This window comes from Manis javanica, chromosome 4 (assembly GCF_040802235.1).
Source record: "Manis javanica isolate MJ-LG chromosome 4, MJ_LKY, whole genome shotgun sequence".
In the NCBI taxonomy this organism is placed as follows: domain Eukaryota; kingdom Metazoa; phylum Chordata; class Mammalia; order Pholidota; family Manidae; genus Manis; species Manis javanica.
In genome coordinates, this window is record NC_133159.1 from 118,526,162 (window position 1) to 118,544,929 (window position 18,768).

The window sequence follows — 18,768 nt, forward strand, 5'->3', positions numbered from 1 at the left end:
GCCAGGGGCTTGGATGTGGTGCCATGATGTCAGTGGTTTGGCCCTGACGGTTCTCATCAGATGCCAACATCTGGGAGTTAATTCAGGGTGCTGCTTCAGAGCCCCTGAAGCTCGCAGTCTCCTCTTTAAGACATTTAAACTGCATTCCCAGGATTTCAACAGAGCTGAGAAAATAATCTCTTGTGTTTAGGAGCAGGGCCTGAGGTTGTGGCCTGGCTCTCAGTGCCTGAGAAAAGGATGTTCGTCGCAAAGCCTTCTGAGCACGTGGTCATCAGCACACACAGGCTCCCCACGTGGGCAGGGATCTGTGAGGTCATGAAGTCCATCCTTCCTAGCTCAGACATCACTGCCACGTGCCCACCATGTGTCCTTCCTCCCAGTGACGGGAAGTTCTCTGCCTGTCAAGTGAGCCTCTTTCATTTTCAAAGAGCTAGCAATGCGGCTCATTCATTATTCTTCAAATGTATTAGCACATCCTGTGTGCTAGGTGCTGTTCCAGAGCCCGAGCGCTCAATGCTGAGTGAGGAAGACCAGATTCCTGCTCTTGGGGAGCTCACACTTACTTGGAGGAGACAGAATGTACACTAAATAAATAATTGCATAGTGGAAAGTGTTCTGCAGAAGATAAGTAGAATGAGACTAGAAAGCCACCACTGGGGAGCACCAGTCATGTGAAGAACCACAGGATGAGTGTTCCGGGGATGACAGGAGGTACCACGGCCCTGGGGCAGGAAGGGGTTCAGTGTGTCTGCCCATGGAGCCAGTGTGGCTGAGTATGTGGGCTGTGGGGAGGGCCTCACAGGCCGTGGTCCTGACACGGGCCACTGCAACACCACTAAAGGGTTTTAAGCAGAAGCGTGTCATAATCTTATTTGTGTTTTGGAAGCTCATTCTGCTGGTTATGTTGAGAATGTAGAATGTCAGCAAAGCCCTTGGATTTAGAAGCTGCAGTTCACAGCAGAAATCTGGGCTGGGAACTCAAACAGGGGAGTCCTTAGTCTGTACAGGGGTGTGTTTAACGTCATCGTGCTGAGTAAGATCAGTTGGGGAGTAGAGGAGAGGGCAGAATGCATGGAACAGTGTCCAGAGCTGGGTCTTGGGGTACTTGGGTGGTTAGTGGGGTAAAGGGGGGAGCCAGCAGAAGAGATGGGGAGAGTGGCCAGTGGTGTGGAAGATGGCGTGAGATGTTGCCTTTAGGAAGTCACTTTGTTAAACTCAAGTCTGTCCCCTTCTTTGTTTTTGCTTAATTAACTTTTTATTTTCATTGAAGTCTCATTGATATACAACATCCCATTGGTTTCAGGTGTACGACATAGTGATTCACCACTGTGTATATCATGAAATGTTCCGCACGGGATGTCATTTCTGGCTGCCTCTGTTGATGCCTCATGTATTACACTTGGTTTTATGAGGTCGTGTGGCTCATCCTCTGGGAGTTTGACCTCTGTAGTGTCCCTGAGTCGACTCTTCAAATATTTGGAGACTGGAGTTGTATCTTCCTGGGGTTGTCCTTTCCTGCCAGAGGCTCCTCTGGGGCTGGCGTGCTTGCTCTGCCGTCCCTGCTGTGTGAGGTGCTGCCTCCCCATAGCGGGCAGGAAGCCCCTTCTCACCTCCAAAGCTGGGTGGGTGGTTTGGCCTGGCGGGTTGATGAGCAGAGGAGAGGGGGCCGTCTTTCCCTTTGCTGTACCTCTCTCCCTCCTCCCTCTCTATCTTTAGTGAATTTGAAAGGCATTGTGCTTGGGGAAGGGAAGGTAGTTTACTGGGACTGTGGGGTGGGGGCTGTATTGGTTCTAGCTCTTCATTTCTCCAATGCTTGCCCTTTAAAAAAAAAATACCTTAGGAAAAAAAAGGGAGAGGAGGGGCCTCTGATTATTTTTATAATATGGAGAATATCTTTCAAACTCAAATATCTTGAAAACAACCCTGGTCATTCCTTTGTCCCCTGCATGTTTTCCATTAGTATAGCTCATAGAGAATGCCCTTCTCCTCTCCACCATCATTTCCTATGGCCAAACCCAGTGTTTCCAAGTGGTCTTCTCTTTGAGAAAGTGGAGGGTGGAAGGTTCTCTGATAAATCAGTTTGAAAAACACTTAATATTTAGAAATTAAGAAGGCTTTTTCTTTAATGGCAAAACATCTCATAGCCTTTAATATTTCATTGTACATGGTGAGGTCCGAAGAGAGGGGTTAATGCATACTTGACCATGGAACCTACTCCCTCTAATTTTTTTTAAATCACCTAGTGGGGTAAGTCTTCCAACAACAGTTCTTTGGGAAACAGAGCCTAACCTGATCCTCCTGTGACTAGAGTTTTCCAGCCAGATTAAAGGAAGCCTCAAACAGCTTGTTTTTGGGTAACTTCAGGCACATTGATGGCTATATTATATTACCTCTTCAAGTCCAAGGACTAGTTAGCAGAACAAGACTGTTGGTGTCAAACCACAAATATAAATTAGACCCTGAGAAACTGGTCCCTGTGTGGACAAGGAAGGCTTATAGTTGGGAGTACAGTGAATTGAATCAGGTATTCAGCTTTAGCCCGAACACCTTGGCACAAAGTTTCTTTCCACCTACTGAGCATTTGTGTGCACTAGTCACCAGCCAATGTTTTTCTCTAGTTGAAATGTCCTGATGATTATGTGTTGAGAGAGCCTCCCATGTGGCCTCCCTCCTCTGTGAGCGTCAGGCCAGTGTTTGTGGCTGGAAGCCCACATGTAGCTTTCCCCTCTGGCTCGCAGTCTGCATGGGTCACTGGCCAAGTTAGCCTGAGACCTGAGCCCCATTTAAGCTTCAGCTGGTCTGGATTAAGAGGAAGTCGAAGCTCTGGGGGAGGGCCACGCTGGGCTCTGCACATGCTTCAGCTGGTGGGCGAAGCCCAGGGGCACAGGCCACATTGTTTAGGATGGAGGCCTCTTGGCAAGTCAGCTCTTTCTGGAATGACATACAGACTGAGCAGTAAGGAACAGGGGGACTTGTGTGATGGTAGTGGGCTGGGGGCTTGAGGGTAGGATGCAGGCCTCCTGGTCATGTGCGTTTGAAAAGAGCCCAGCATCATGCATATGAGCAGGACTGGCTCTTGTAGTTCAGATTCCTGAGGCAGAAAGCTTTTGTGAATTGCTCAGAGTGGAGTTCCAGGAGGGGACAGGTGGCCCATGCTGGCATGAGAAGATGCAGAAGGATGGAGGTGAACTGGTACATTTATAAGTGCTTCATCCTTTCCGAACCCTCAGCTCTCAGTAAATTGCAGGCTTGAGCAGGCTAAGAATACAGCTGAGGGGGCAGATGTATTTCCTTCATTACTTAGCTGCCTTGGGGAGCAGGAATCTGACCTTGAAGCGAGCTTTGGTCATTGAGCAACTCAAGCTTCCTTTATCTACTGGGGGAGCTGGGTCTGCTGCAGCCTGGGCCTGTGTCAGAAAGCTGTCAGCAGCCCTTTCACCCGACACTCTCATTAGAACAGTAGGTCTGCAAAGAGTTTTAGGCCTTTTCATTGCTGTGCCTCAGTATCAAGGTTGAAGGTTAAAACATGGCCACTGGGAATTCACAGTTATTTGCCAGGCATCCACTTTGGACCAGGCCCTGAGGCTCTGAGAGCAATGGTAGGTGCTGGTCGAGGACTGTGCTAATGATTTTGAACTTGAAATTTGAGAGGAAAAGGATGGCTGCGTGGGGAATTGGATAGACATTCAGGTTTGCCGCTTGGAATGGTGGCCTTGCATTAGGTTCCATCTGCACAGAGCAGGTTTGTAACTGACGGTTTTCCCCCTGCATCCTAGGTCTCTTGCCTCTAATAATTATTTTCTGTACATATGGTTTGTTTTGCTATCACAGAGGTTGGTGAATGATAGCCTGCAGGCCAAATCCAGCCCACTGCCTGATTTTGTAAATATGGTTTGATCATATGAATCGGGGTGGCCCACACATTTTGCACTAAGATGGCAAAGCTGAGTAGTTGCTCCTGAGACCGTAGGGCTTGCAGAGCCTAAGGTATTTACAGTCCAACTCTTCACAGATAATTTGCCATCCCCTGTGCTTAAGATGATCTGTGAATTGATATAAAAGTTGTATCGAACTACTTTTTGGAGTTCCGGTTGGTGCCCTAATAATTCAACTTATATGAACACTATGGTCCACATCACACAGTTAGGTGTAGGGACCCAGATAGGGCTGCCCCGGAAACCATACCTCGGAACTGCCTGGAAATGCTTATTTAAATGGGGTTTATCTGTATCATCCTTTAACAGCTTTTGTGTGAACTCTTTTGTTTGATCTTATAACAGCCTCATGAGATACTTAATGTCTCATGTTAGAGAAGAAGTCAAGGCCAGCAAAATGTTAAGTGGCAAGTTAAGCAGGTGGTTGGCAGAATTAGGTGATAGAGCTGCCCCTGGGCTGTTCTAGCATAGTGCGTGGCTGCCGGATGGTCAGGCTACACATAGCTGAGTGCAGTGTGTGGGATCTACAGCCCATTACTGCCCGTCGTGGGTCTCGTCCAGCTGGGGTGAATGACTGGCTCTGTCCTGTGAACTTTGGGGTCCCCTCGCGGCACCATGGGCTTCCCTGCACAATACTTGTATTTGGGTCCTCAGCCAGCCTTCCAGGGCTGGCCAGGCTGCCTTCTCCTTGCTGGGCTCTGTGTTGCCTTGCTGCCCATCTGAAGCTTCCAATTTGAGGACATTTGAGGAAAGGAACAGTCTCTTTACTCTGCATGTGGAAGCCTGGCCCTGCCCAGGATTCCAGCAGCTCTTTCAGCTTTGGAATCCTAAGTAGTTAGTGACTGCCATGTCTTCTTTACCTTGTAATCTTTCAAGTTGGTTTTAATTATTCAAATATTAGATCAAAATATTCTCCTCATTAAAAATGAATAAAATGATTAAATGAAGTGAAAGTTCTCCTTGACCAAACTCTCCTTGCTTTGAGCTCTGGTTCCTGGGAGGGATACCATCAATACCACTTTGGCACATCTGCAGCTTTTTTTCTCAATGAACATACACACATATACTTGTGCATGTGTTTGTAGATATACACGCACAGTTGTTTGGTGTGTATTTACATAAAGACACCATGTTGTGTGTACACCTTAACTCTTCATTGTCTTGGAGATCTTTCAAATGTTCATTTTCTAACATGATTTTTTAACCACTGGGAAACATTCCCTTTAGGGATATACCCTAATTTATTTGCACTCCTAGGAATGCTGCTATGACAAGCATCATTCTCTTAGGGTATATGTTTAAGTATTTACCCAGAATACAGTGATTGAATTATGGAGTTATAGGCATTTAAAAATTTAAATATGTTCTGCCAAATTTATGGTCACCAAAGGATTATCATCATTCCTCTGAACAGTATGTAGAGCTGTCTATCACACATGTACTCTGTTGCTAACAATCATTTTGATTTGGCCCAGCTGGATGGGTTAACTTTGGTATCACATTCCTTGTGGATTTCACTTGCATTTTCCTGGTTGCTAGTGAGATTGACCACCTTTAAATATGTTCATTGGTTGTCCATATTTCTCCTTTGTGAATCACATGTCTACATGGCCATTCAATTCTCACTTAGTTCTTTGATGCATCTGGAATTGAATTTTGTGAATGATGTGAACTCAGTATCTAATGTTATTGTCTAACAGATGGATAGCCGACACCACTTATCGTCTGTCGCGGTCTTTCCCTACTGATTTGTATGCTATGTTCGTGATGTCCTAAATTCACGTGCATGCTTCCAAAGATTTACTCTTGTGTCATTGTTTTGTTTTTGTTTTGTGGATGATTGTTTGAATTGCTAAAACTTTATAACAGATATATATTACATAAGCTGTGTATTATCTACATGTTTGACATCTGGTTGGTGGTGTCGTGCCTCATTGGTAATATTTATTTGTTTTTGTTGCTGTTGTGTTTCATTCAACTTTTTTCTTGGCTATTATTGCTCATTCATTTTGGATGAATTTGGAAGCATTTTATCAAGTTCCAGCTGGGATGTTAACTAGGATAGCACTGAATTTATAGATTATTTTGGAGAAAAGTGGCCTTTTTGCAACTGAGTGCTTCTACCTGGGACCATAGTACATTTCTGTTTCTTTAGCACTACTTCTATGTACTTTAATAAAATCTGTCTACTGTATTGACCCCCCTTCCCATAAGAACCAGATTCTTTAATTATCTGTATTTTTATCACAGTTTTTTTCTACTAATCCCTACTTTTATCACTATTAAGCCAATTAATTTTGGATTTATTGAATTTTTTCTTTTCTGACTTCTTGGCTGAAAGTTTAGCTCATTATATATTTTTTAACACTTCCACTTTCTAGTAAGTGCTCTAAAGGCATACATTTTTCCCCTGAGTACTGCTTGGGCCATAGCCTGCAGGTTTGACACATGGTCCTTGCAGTATCATTCCTTGCTATAGAAATATTTACCTCTCATTTAGATTTCTTTATCCAAAGGATTATCTGGAATACTCTTTTTTGAATTTCCAAATTTATTTTGGCTAGTTTGTTTTTAATTTCTGCTTTTTGTTTGCCTTTAATTATGCCTATATCATGTGTGCTTTCTTTGAGGTTTATTGAGATTTCCTTGTTGCCTAATACGTGATTTGTAAGATTTTCCAGGTGTGTTTGAAAATGCCCTTATAGTTTTTGTTATATGGATACACTTTCTGTATACCTATTAAATTGAATTGGTTAATCCTGTTATATAAATAATCTATATCTACCATATTTTTGATCTACATATGCTAGAGTCTTCCATTAGGATTATGGCTTTTCCAATTTCTTTTCATATTTCAATTATTTTTTACTTTATGCTTTTCCAGACCCTGTTACTATATGCATAAAGGTTTATGATTGTTATTTCTTCATGTATATAAACTTGACCTTTCCTCACTATGAAATATTCCTCTTTGGCCAATTTCAACCTTTTCCATTTAAATTCTGTTTTGTTTGATGCTATTATTACTATACCTGCTTTCTTTTTTTTTTTAATATTTGCCTGGTGCCTTTAAAAAAAAACTTTTGATTTTCAACTGTTGTTTGTTTTAGGTGTGCATCTTCTATCAGGCTATAGATAATTACATAATTAAAAGAAATTCTGCATCTTAGAATGAGTGACTTGAACCCATTCACATATGTTGTGACTGAAGATATAGTTGGACCTCCTATCTTTGTGTGCGGGTTTTATTTAATGTGCTTGTGGTTGACAACCTTTTTCAGCTTTGTATCCCCAGAGCTGACTAGAGGGCCTGGCTCTAAGAACCTCCTTGATTTCCTAATTCTGATCTGACTTGAGAAGTAACTTAATGGCAAAATAATTCAGGTGTACTAGGGAGGGGACTGCATTCAAGGTGTTGGTAAAAGAAGTTTCAAGAAGGATTTAGTTGCATTATTAAATTGAAGGGAATTTTCTTGTTCATGTAGTTGTAATATATAAGATTTTGAGTTTTCTCTCAACACAAGTTCTGGAGGAGGTTCCTGTTGTTAATGACAGTGGAGGTAAGGATCTTAGAATTGGAGAAGGAAATCAAGAATGTCATCTGCAGCAGCCATGCTCCTTGTGAGGACACTCACTGATGGACATTCCTCAGCAAAACCGAATCACTGTTTAGTTCTGGATTTAGGTCTCCAATTTCTTGATGTTTCCAGCTTCGCCTGCCAGAGTGCTATATTATTATTATTATTATTATTTATTTATTTGTTTGTTTTTAAAATAATAATATAATTGCACCATTAGTTTTACTGCAGACTGCTCTTTCAGAAGAACCACTGTGCTGGATAAACCAACAGATTCAAGGAGTATATAAAAATGAAGTCAGGGTGGCTCACGACCCATTAGACATCATTTTCTTTCCTTAACTGACAAAAAAATGGAAAAACAAAAGCATATATTCTGTCACAGTGGGAAGAACGCTAGCTTGGAATCAAGGGCCTCCCAGGTTTGGCTTTGCCAACTGGGCTCATTAAAACATCCCCAGAAATCTCTCTCAGTACAAATGAGCTGGATTAGTTGATCTCTCACTTTCCTCCAACCCTAAAATATGTCGTCCAGTCTGTGTCTTGAAAAATCTTATGTGAAAGTCTAATAACAGTTAATTTAATTGGCACCCATAAGATTCTGCCATGAGCTAGTTACAACTCAAACCAGGTTCATGTCATACAGTTATTGATTATAAACCATCTAGATTTCATTGCTTTGAAGACTGAGTGAAGCTTTGATGTGTGTTTTTCTAAGCCATTTCATGTTAGCCAGTTACTGAGCTGCAAGGATAAAACCTTGGGCTTCTCCAGTTGCTTTTCCTTGTCTAGAGCAATGTGCACGCCATGCAGGTGACCACTGGGCAGGGCCCAACACCTGCTCTTCTAGGTGGACACTTGCTGTGGACCCAAGCTGTGTGTTCCTTTCCCTTCCTCCTTAAAATGACATTATTTTGCTGTAGGTGGTAAACTACAGAATTCTCTTCCTTGCCTGAGTTTTAATTGGAAGCTTGGAGATTTGACTTACGGTGAGGGGTTCAACAAAGATGTGAAAGTGTGATACATGGTCCTACCTGCTGACTTGATGGAGCACAAACTGCTCTGTGCTGAGGCTCATGACTAAGATTCAGATTAACTAAGAAAAGATATCAGCTCAGCAAATAGATTTTCATTGCTATATAAAACATGCTCTTCTCTGTCAGCTTTTTTTCTGGTTTTCTACAAAATTAGTTTTGCTCCAACACCTCGTCTTCCTTCCCAGCCATCCCCATATCTCCGTGAGGAATGCTGATATTTTAAGTGGTGGTTTTAAACTCTTCTTGGAATATAGGGGTTCCAATAAGCCTTCAAAAACCTGTGAGGGTAAGGAGAGAGAAAGCATGGGTGGGGGCTCAGACCCTCTTTAACACATGTACATCTGTGTAAGCATCACATTTGCCTAAAGGCTGGGAGGGAATTCAGTATGTTTTAACTTGAGCTTTACTGCTAGTGGTGGGAATGTGGATATTTTCTTACATCCCTTTCTTAAAATGTCAATAATTAAATATGTATTATGTATATATTTTTTTTCTTTGAGAGAAACCATGAAATAAAGTCTGACCTTTAAGAGTACAAAAGTGAAATTATCTGAGTTCTTTTCATAGAAGAGGGCTTCTGCTACCTGGGAGAATGGTGGCTTTCAGGGGTCCTGGTGCACCAGGTCCCATTCTCGTCGTGGCAGAGCTGTCTCTCGCCAAGGCTGGCTTTTCCTAACTTGTGTCTCTTCTCCCCAGAATGGCTGCAGTCTGTCCAGGCCACCATGATCCTGTCCATCATTTTCAGTGTTCTGTCCTTGTTCCTGTTCTTCTGCCAGCTCTTCACCCTCACCAAGGGGGGCCGGTTTTATATCACTGGAATCTTCCAAATCCTTGCTGGTAAGTGGGAGACAGTAAAGTCCATGAGGAAGCTGGGCCTATCCAAGGCTGCAGAGCAATCAGTTAGTAGAAGTAGGAGGCCCCTGAATGACTGCTGTTTCTGAGTCTGCCCATTGGGTGGTTTTCATAAAGTACAGGTGTGTGTGTGTGTGTGTGTGTGTGTGCGCGCGCGTGTGCGTGTGTGTGTGCGTGTGCATGTACTTTAGAATTCCGGAACTTGCCACTTCTCCCTGGAATGAGGTACATAGGAAATAGGACTTCGGGGCTCTGGAAGGAAGGTCCCCAACCAAGCCAGACCTGTCATCAGGAACAAAGGTGTGCTCTGGACACACAATCAGAGGTAAATGCTGAGGATATCAGTAGAGCAAAGGCCAGTCTTCAGGGAAGACCCCTGCAGATGACACTATGCCCCAAGGAACCATCATGCTCCAGCATGGAGATTGTCTTGGTTGTGATGTTGTGAGCCAGCAAGGTTGCTGTCAGGCGTGTGTCGCCTACATCTAAGCAGCGATGAAGCCACCCTGACAGATACCGATCCGGCCTCCCTCCAGCTCTTGTGATCCACTGGAACTGTTATACTGTTGTCATCACAGGTGTCTCTGCTGTGGCACACCTGGGTGACATGAGACCATGACAACATTGGAGAGGTTTCCTTCATCTCCTCCCCAAGCCGCCTTCAGGTTCCCCCACCAGACAGGCTGTCCATATGTGCAATGTGCAGGTCCTAGAAGCTTCTGTTACAGAGGGTGACATCTTCTGGCTCTGTCTCTAGGTTCTGACCAATGTCTTACTTCACTGATTCTTATCGTTCTGCCTCTGGGACTTGTCAGCTGACAGAGTCAGTGAGACTGGAGAGAGTAAGAGGCAGATGTGGTGGTGGAGGCCACAGTCCATGCTAATAGATCACAAACTCCATGTGACAGACCACTTCTGGTGCTGTGAGATGTTCTAGATTCTGGCTAAGTAGGCTAGTGACATAGCATCCCTAGTTCTAGTCGGTTGTCAGAATGTCCGTGGTGCTCGAGAGCAGTCACTGGAGGGCTGAAAAGACCCCGTGTATCCTTGATGATGGGTGGGCAGAACAGTGGCTTACACAGGGCTGTATGGGGAGACATGCCTGAGGTTAAGTGGTGTTGACCTTTTCTGGAAGCCAGAGGGTTACCCTTTACTGGAAAAGGACGTGAACTGGAGAGCCTTGTTAGGGAGCCACTTGTCGTTAAATACTGAGACAGGACATTTGAATATGCACAGCTGTAGGGTTCCCAGGCCAAAACCAAACAGGCTATGCTACTTGCATGGCTTGTATACCAAACTGAGCTCCTGGGATGTTGCCGCCTTTGTGAAATTACGAATAACACAGTAAGATACAATTCCTAGGTATGTTAGCAGCAGAGTCATCATTATCCATTCCATTTCCAGAGGTGATGCACAGAATCAGAATGTACTCTGGAAATTTTATTTTTTTTGGCTTACCATTTACAGTTGGATATCAAATCAAATAATGATCAGATCCTTTGTATCAATGGATGTATCTTCAAGATACAATAATATTTAGGAACCAGAAATTTCATAAAATATTTATACTTGATCAATACAAGCTCATTATTTTATTGATGGAAAACTGAGAATGGGGAGAAGATAAATGAAAGACCAAGGTCACCCAGCTCATGCAAGGGCAACTGAATGCTTACATTGCTCACAGCACATGGGTTGAATATAGTGAGGTACCTCCTTATATTTAGAGACATGGAATCCACCAGCCTTTTTAGGGAACACAAAATGCAAGGTGGAAACTCTGCTTCCTGCATGATCTGTCACTGAGCCTGATTTACAGTGGAAGATCAAGGCAAATTCACACCATTTATTATTTCTAAACCCCCAGACATCTGTGATGCAGCATCAGAATTAGGCAAGCTAAAAATACTGGATGAGGAAGAGCTAAGTTACTGTTGAAGGGATATCACAGAGCAGGCAGCACCTTTATCTTCATCCTTCCCCTGGAGATATTACAGTTTTAAGTTCTCTAAAATCTTTTCAGCAACATCATTTTAAGTCAAAACCCAGAATTTAGAGAGAACCACCATTAAGCCACACATGTCACTGCACCGTGTGTTAATGTACTTTGGTTCAGCCAACAACTTTTAGGTACTGAGTTTTCTAATCATCCAAAGTATACTAACTAATCCATACTCTCTTTGTTATTTTCATTCTCCTCTGAACTCAGTACAAGCCTTTAGAACTCTGCTTTAAAAACCTCTGAATTTAAAAGCACATAATTCATGCTTCCTTTATCACCTTCACATCTAGCTTCTTATCTCTCACAAGACCCAGTTTTCAGTTATCAGCTTGGCAGTTTAGTGGTCCATGTTTGAATAGGACTTTTATCTCGAATTAGAACTGCAGGGCCAGAAGAGCAGTTGTAATTTATGTATCAAAGAATGGTCCATGACTAACTGTTGACTCCAGTCAAAATGATCTAAAAGTCAGTTTTCTAGGAACCCTGGATCTCTCAAATGTTGCTTCTGAACTCGCCATAAGGTCTGTCCCCAAAAGTTGAAAACTTAGAGTCTGGCACTTTCTGTAGAGACTTCATGGCTCTTTTAGTGTTTGACAATTTCTGAGTCAACTTTGTCATGTATGTCCCAGCTTGCAGCTTACCAGGAAGCCGGCAACTAGAGAGAGAATTTGGGGAGAGTTGGAGAGAAGTGGAGGCAGCCTGAGAAGGCAGAGCAAACACCAAGCAACAAAGCAGAAAAGCTGAGACCAACAAAACGAAAAAGAAAGAAAGGAGGGAAGAAGGGAGGGGGAAAGGAAGGAGGAAGCAGCCGCACAATCCCGGGATATAAAATCGGAGCGTGCACCTGCTACAGGAGCTAAGCGCCACCCAGAGCAGGCGCAGCTTCAAGCGCTGGAGCATTTTAAGGGAAGCCACCCAGAACCACTGCCGAGTCACCCAAGAGGCTATCGTAGGCTGGATTATCTCTGCATAGCTTGCCCCTGGAGGCCCCAGCTTGGTTTTCGTAGACAATACACAGGTGCGTGCAGGAGAGGCAGGTGAAGGGTGTGTGGGGCTCGGGGCCCTCTGTGGAGGCAGCGGCTTGCTCAGCCTCGCCCTGGACCACAGACCCGCATGCGGTTCTGGCCTGCCTGGTCGGCTGCTTCACCCCTTCTCCATTTCATAAGCCAAAGGCCCCCATGTTAAAGCCGTCTTTCCTTGATTACACACTTCTTAGGTTGGCTGCTTCCTGAAGACGTATCAAAAGGAGGCTTTTTAACTCGGTGCTTCTCAATGTTAGCTGCCCATCAGAAGCACCCATTTAAGAAGGGCGAGCTTCTGGAGAAATACTGGAACACTGCAGCCTTGGGGAGTCCTGTTTAAGAGCTCCTGGGTGAGGCGGCAACCTGGGCAACTCTGATGTTCATCCAGGGCTGGGAACCAGCGATGTAGGCGTCACACTACCCCCAAGCCCCACTGTAGGGTGCTCTAGGACATTCCTCCGCAGACAGCTCATCCCACTTGTGAGCCCAGGATTCTCCTAAAGCCCCTTTGAGAGAAGGGCCGTACTGATCCTGTGTCTGGCCTTTGGGGTCATTCTTATGCTCAGAGCCTGTAGCCATCTCTTCCTGGACTCTAGCGGCCTCCGCTGCAGCTCTGTTGGGTCGGGTAGGAGGGAAACATCAAGAAATACACATAGATGCAGACCTGAAGGAAGACAGGCATGTTACGATTTATTTTACCACTTCAGTCCAGCAGTAAGCTCTCTGCAGGCCACACAGAAGGCCCCGAATAGCCCACTTGCTGGTGACGGGACAATTGTGTTCCTTGGCAGAATCAGACTCGGTCACATGTGTAGCTACTATTCATTGTGATTAAGAACAGAAAGACAGAGAGGGGGACTCCTGAGTGAGTTTTATGTTTTCGGTTTGTTTTGCTTCTTTTGTTAGACAGACCGGTGTAAATATTGGGCTTTAGAATAGAAGAATTTGATGGGTTTGGGGGGGGCAGTGAATAAAAATCCAGGGCTCTTCCTGTTGTAAGTGGTTCAAAGGCAGCTTCAGTGGGAACCGCATTCAGAAACGCTTCCACGAGGGGATGGTTCCAGCTGTAGCTCTGGCTGTGCCCACTCGGCACCCAGTGATGCTGTGGGTGACTTTCTAGGCAGCAGAGACCACTTGGATGCTGAAAACAGAAATCACGTCGGCAGCCCAGAGAAGGCTCTGTGTTGCTGTAGGTCAGATGTAAAGCCCGATGCTTTCAACATAATGGACCTTCCAGCCTCTTTCTGCCCCACCTCACCGCCCTAAGGATAAGGCTGGCTGAGACGAAGGTCAAACCGGCACCTTGCAGGCCCCCTCCCCTGGCCACCATCTGGGTGGTCACACCTGACACTCACTTTCCAGCCTCCTGACTCTAGCTTCACTCCAGGCTCCCAAATGAAACTGCTTTTGCCCAGGTCACTGATGAGCAGTTTGAAGTCATTTGCGAGTCCCCACACTCCTTCCAATTCTGTTGGCTCTGTTCCCTGAACCTGCCAATTCCCAGCTGGAAAGCACATCCCCTGTTTCCAGGGAGTTAGCCCAGCAGGCAGCTGTGCCGGAGACCCCTTCCCTCCCCCACCTCCCCACCACGGGTCCTGCCTCTGGGTAGCATCCCCCGTAGCTATGTGTCCTTTTCCTTTTCCCACACCAGTGCAGCTGTGCAGAGGCCAGCTCCTGCACCTGCCTGGCCTGCCTGGTCCCCACCTGAGTCCACCACCGACTCTGCCACCGGAGTGGCCTATGTAAAACACCCACCTGACTGTGTTTCTCCCCTGGTCCCTCCGCATGCCCTTAAGGGCCTCTCCCCTGCCTCTTCAGACCTGCTGTGGTTTCCACCAGCTCTCCCATCCCGCGTGCCTCACACATGTTCCTCCTTCCCCTGGGATTCTCTTGCACATCCTTAGATCCAGGTCACGCACCTTCTTCTGCCCACCAGTTTGGCCTCAGTGCCCCATCCCTGCTCTCAGTGTCTGCTGTGTTTCTCTCCTTCCCGTGAAGCATATCACATCCTATGGGACGTCCCCACTGACATGTCTGTTTCTGGATAACCCTCAGCCCTCGATGGCAGGGGCCATGCCTCATTCATGATGCTGCTCCCAGCTTCTGGAATGGGGCCTGCCCATGCTCGGGACGTGTCAGGTGCTGATTACACATTTGCTGCACCAAACAGTGGGGAGAAGGTAGTTTAGAGAGTCCCCTCCATTTTACCCTTTGCCATTGAGCCCTTGGTTGGCTCCCTCCAAAGAATGTGGCTTCTTGGTGCCCAGCTGTGGTTGCTATGGCTGTTAAAGGGGGCTTAAGACCTTCTCTTCAGGAGGGCTCTAGGGCAGAGTTTCAGGGGGCCATTGCAGACCCAACCATCCAGGGACAGGGAGAGAGTCTTGTGAACTCTTGGGTGGCCAGCACTTCTGTGTTGTCTGCGTCCTCCCGCGTGCAGCTGACTACACTCCCAGACTCAGGCCCCTCCCAGGGCATGCCCGTTACCGTCACCGTCACTGCCCAAGAACAGCCCGCTCATCTGTGGGGCAGCAGACTGCCCGCTGGCATGTCGCTCCCTCACTTACCTTCCCCCGGGGTGCCTTCACAGATGCCTCTCTCTGTCTACTGGTTGCTGAGAAAGCAAGTCACAGCCTACTTACAGGGAGAAAGGTTTGAGGTTTAGGGACTCTGCTATTGCTCTGACTGCTGTATATTCCAGAGCATATCTGTTACTTAACACTCAGACAGCCTTGTAATGATATATTCCCTGAAACATCAGTCTCCTGATGATAATTATAAAGTGCATCATCTCTTTGGCTTTGTGAGTATCTAAGCTTATTGCTTATTGAAGCAAAGCTTAAATTCATTTACTTCTGAGATTCTACAACAGTGCACTCATGTCAGTTGGTCACTGCACTTGTGTATCCTATCTCTCTCTGTCCCTTTTGGTCATCGATAGACTGTCTTCTCTTTGCCGTGACATCTGGGCACAGCTGGTTTGCACAGCTGCCATGGCATTTCTCATGCTAGAGCTGGGTGGACATATTCTCCCTTTGGAAGCACTGCCAACGCGATAGGCATTGTCCCAGCCTTTGAACACTGTGTTTACGCCTCACACTCTCCCTTGGTCATGCTTCTCTTTTTATAGCCTTGTCCTGGTGGGTAGGTCAGCTATAGCCCAAGAGATGCAACCGCAGTGTTTCTTGAAGACCAGAGTCAGTGCTTTGCAGAATGAGCTGTGCAGCAGTGGGGGAGGAGGGCTGAGCAGCACGGGGCTTGAGACAAATACCGTGTGTTCCCCGCCCACCAACGGCTGTTGTCCTCGAATGACAGGTCGCCAGCCATGGTTTCCCCTCTGACACAGACATCTTTGCTGTTCGAGCTTTCTGTAGGTAGCAGATCCTGGATCTGATCCCACTGTCATTCCAAGACTCTTGTGTGGCTTTCTCAACGGGGGCCAATGGAGGGGGAGCTTTCTCCTCTGACTTGCAGAGGGACAGTATGATCAGGGTGGTCAATGTTACATATTCCCACTTCTGCACGCCGTTGAAACAAAGTTGTAGTGTGCAGGAAAATAGCAGAGAGGTCAGATGTAGGTGGGCCAGGGCACTGGGAGTTTTGGAACCACAGGAATCTCACACGGCATGCTGACTTTATAATAGAGTCACTCAGAGCCTCTCAAAGACCCTGTTTTCAGGAGGGAACAGAGCAGGCTTTGTGCAATTCTGGGCTGGGGTGATGACATCACTGGACCCTTCCCTGCAGGGGGACACTTACTGTCATGGTTGATGTGGACCATCACATTTAACTTGGCTGCTTAATGAGGCCCAAGATGAAGGTTCTTCCTGTCCTTCCACACCAAAGGGCCATAGCACTGGGCAAGGGAGGGTGGCCTGACCTCTCTGTGTATCTGAAACCCTTTCACACCAGCTGTGGCTTCAGACCCAACCTTGGGGGCACCAAGAATTTTTGAAAGGGCCCAGGGGCAATGGAGCTCACCCTTGAATCCTCTTCCCACTGGTGTAGCCTGTCCTTCCTTCTTACCCTCTTCCTCTCCATGTGTTTCCCTGGCTGCCTGCAGCACCCATAGGCATCTCTTATGTGGCAGTCCTGCTCAGGGCGTTGGCGTGGAGCTCTGTCCATATTGTGTATGGAGCCCAGAGCTTTCCTATGGTGGCTTATGATAGAGAGCCATGTCACTGTCACTGGCTTCAGGTAGCACTGCCACCCATTTGTGGAGAGGTTCACAGGTTCCAGGGGCTCCCACGCACAACTGTCATTGGAAGCAGGTACATGAGCTGGCATATCTTGCAACCTGAATCTAGCTGGCCACCTCATGCTGACTAGGAATTGGTAATGGTTCAAGAGAAATGGGGTGGAAAAGATGATGATGACTAGGGGGCCTAGGAGATGATGGTCAGGGTCAAACAGATTATGCACAAGCAGAGAACAATTCACTTCCCATGTTGTGAAATCTCCAAGCCCCCTGCTCTCAATTGTGGATCCAGCAGCAGATTCTTCCAGAATTAGATGTTCTCTTGCACAGTTTGCCTGCCTTCCTGAAGCCCCCTTCCTTCTCCCTGAGAAAGAAAGTTTCAGTGACCTGGTGTGTGTGTGTGCCTGGGGTCCTGCGGAATGTGCATTGGGAGTGGTGGAGAGGGACCCTTGCTGTGACCTCCCCCTCACCCAGCTTGTCCGTCCTTCCCCAGGTCTGTGTGTGATGAGCGCAGCCTCCATCTACACGGTGAGGCACCCGGAATGGCATTTCAACTCTGAGTACTCCTATGGCTTCGCCTACATCCTGGCCTGGGTGGCCTTCCCGCTGGCCCTTCTCAGCGGCGTCGTCTATGTGATCTTGCGGAAACGCGAATGAAGCGCCCGGACGGGTCGTCTGAGCACTGAGCATACATTAGGGGAGGGAGGAAGGCAACCAGAAAACCAAAAAAAAAAAATAAAGAAAAAAAAAATCTAGCAAAAACCCAAACTCAAACCAAATCAAACAGAAAGCAGTTGGGGGGGGGGGGGTTAGTGTTGATTGAAGATGTATATAATATCTACGGTTTATAAAACCTATTTATAACACTTTTTACATATATGTACATAGTATTGTTTGCTTTATATGTTGACCATCAGCCTTGTGTTGAACCTTACAGAAGTAGCTAAGGCATTTACATCCTAACCCTGTAATCAAACTTAGTAGTTTTGTTTTTCATTTTTTTGTTTTGTTTTGCCTAGAAATAAAGTAACTCCATCTCACCCCTTCCCTTTCATCTGAAAGAAGATACCTCCCTCCCACTTCACCTCACTTAGAAAACCAAAGTATGCATAGAAACCCCGAATGGCCAAAAGCCCTTAGATTGTGGGTGACCCAGTGCACCACACAGGAATATGCACTGTCCCCACCTCTGTGGAAAGCTGTATGCACACACAGACAAAACCCCAAACTGGAGCCCTTGGCAAACACATGGCTTGTGGCTTTGGCATACGTGCCCTCAAGGGCGGGTGTCTTAGTCACATGTCTAGATGAGAATCGGTGACAGCAGACCTACGAAATGGTGCTATGTATTTACCATTCCTGATTATCACTAATCTAAACTACTCACTGGAAATTCAATTAACAATTTTACAACATAAAGTAGAATGGAGGCCTGAATAATTCTGTGTAATATAAATGGTTTATAACTGCTTTTGTACCTAGCTAGGCTGCTATTATTACTATAATAAAGAAAGAATAAACACAGCCTGTATCACTCCCACATTTTTCTTAATGTCGGAGCATCAGGACAAGCCTCTAGACCCCCTGGGACTGCGTTCCCAGGACTCACTTGCGTCTAGACTGTTCTCTGCCTCCAAGGACTGTCTGGCAATGACTTGTGTTGGCCACCAACTGTAGATGTATATATGGTGCCCTTCTGATGCTAAGACTCCAGACCTTTTTTTTTTTTTTTTTGCTTTGCTTCTTCTGATTTTATACCAACTGTGTGGACTAAGATGCATTAAAATAAACATCAGAGTAACTCACTGACCTCTCTTGGGTTTTTGTGGGGACCCAGTCATGGGTGTGAGGTGTGTCCCGGAGTGGAGGGAAGAGCTCAGGGGAGGCGAGGTGGAACTGATGATGTGGGCTGCAGTGTGGTGATCAGAGACCAAAGTCACAGCCTTTCAACAGGCTGCAGGGAGCACATGCCTTCCAGAAGCTTGTGCAAATGCCTGCTGATTGGAGAGGGCCAGGAATTGCAGCTGAAATGAAAGCTGCAAATGCACTAGAGAGACTTGCATGTTCATGGAGATCAATCTTCTCTCTCAGGCTCTGATCTCTGATGACCCGCATGGGGGTTGCACTCACCTAATACATGGGGAATG

At 46.0% G+C, this 18,768-nt stretch overlaps 1 protein-coding gene across 3 annotated transcripts in view; it reads left to right on the plus strand.

Moving 5' to 3' along the window:
• PMP22 (peripheral myelin protein 22) overlaps positions 1 to 18,426 on the plus strand; it is a 30,307-nt gene extending 11,881 nt beyond the window's left edge. For all 3 annotated transcript variants that reach the window (XM_037013557.2, XM_017646631.3, XM_017646637.3), the window contains exons 4-5: positions 9,247 to 9,387; positions 17,115 to 18,426. In XM_037013557.2, coding sequence (XP_036869452.1) covers positions 9,247 to 9,387; positions 17,115 to 17,278 — 305 coding nt within the window. In that variant the 3' untranslated portion in view covers positions 17,279 to 18,426. The remainder of the gene's footprint in view (positions 1 to 9,246; positions 9,388 to 17,114) is intronic.
• Positions 18,427 to 18,768: the final 342 nt, after the last annotated feature.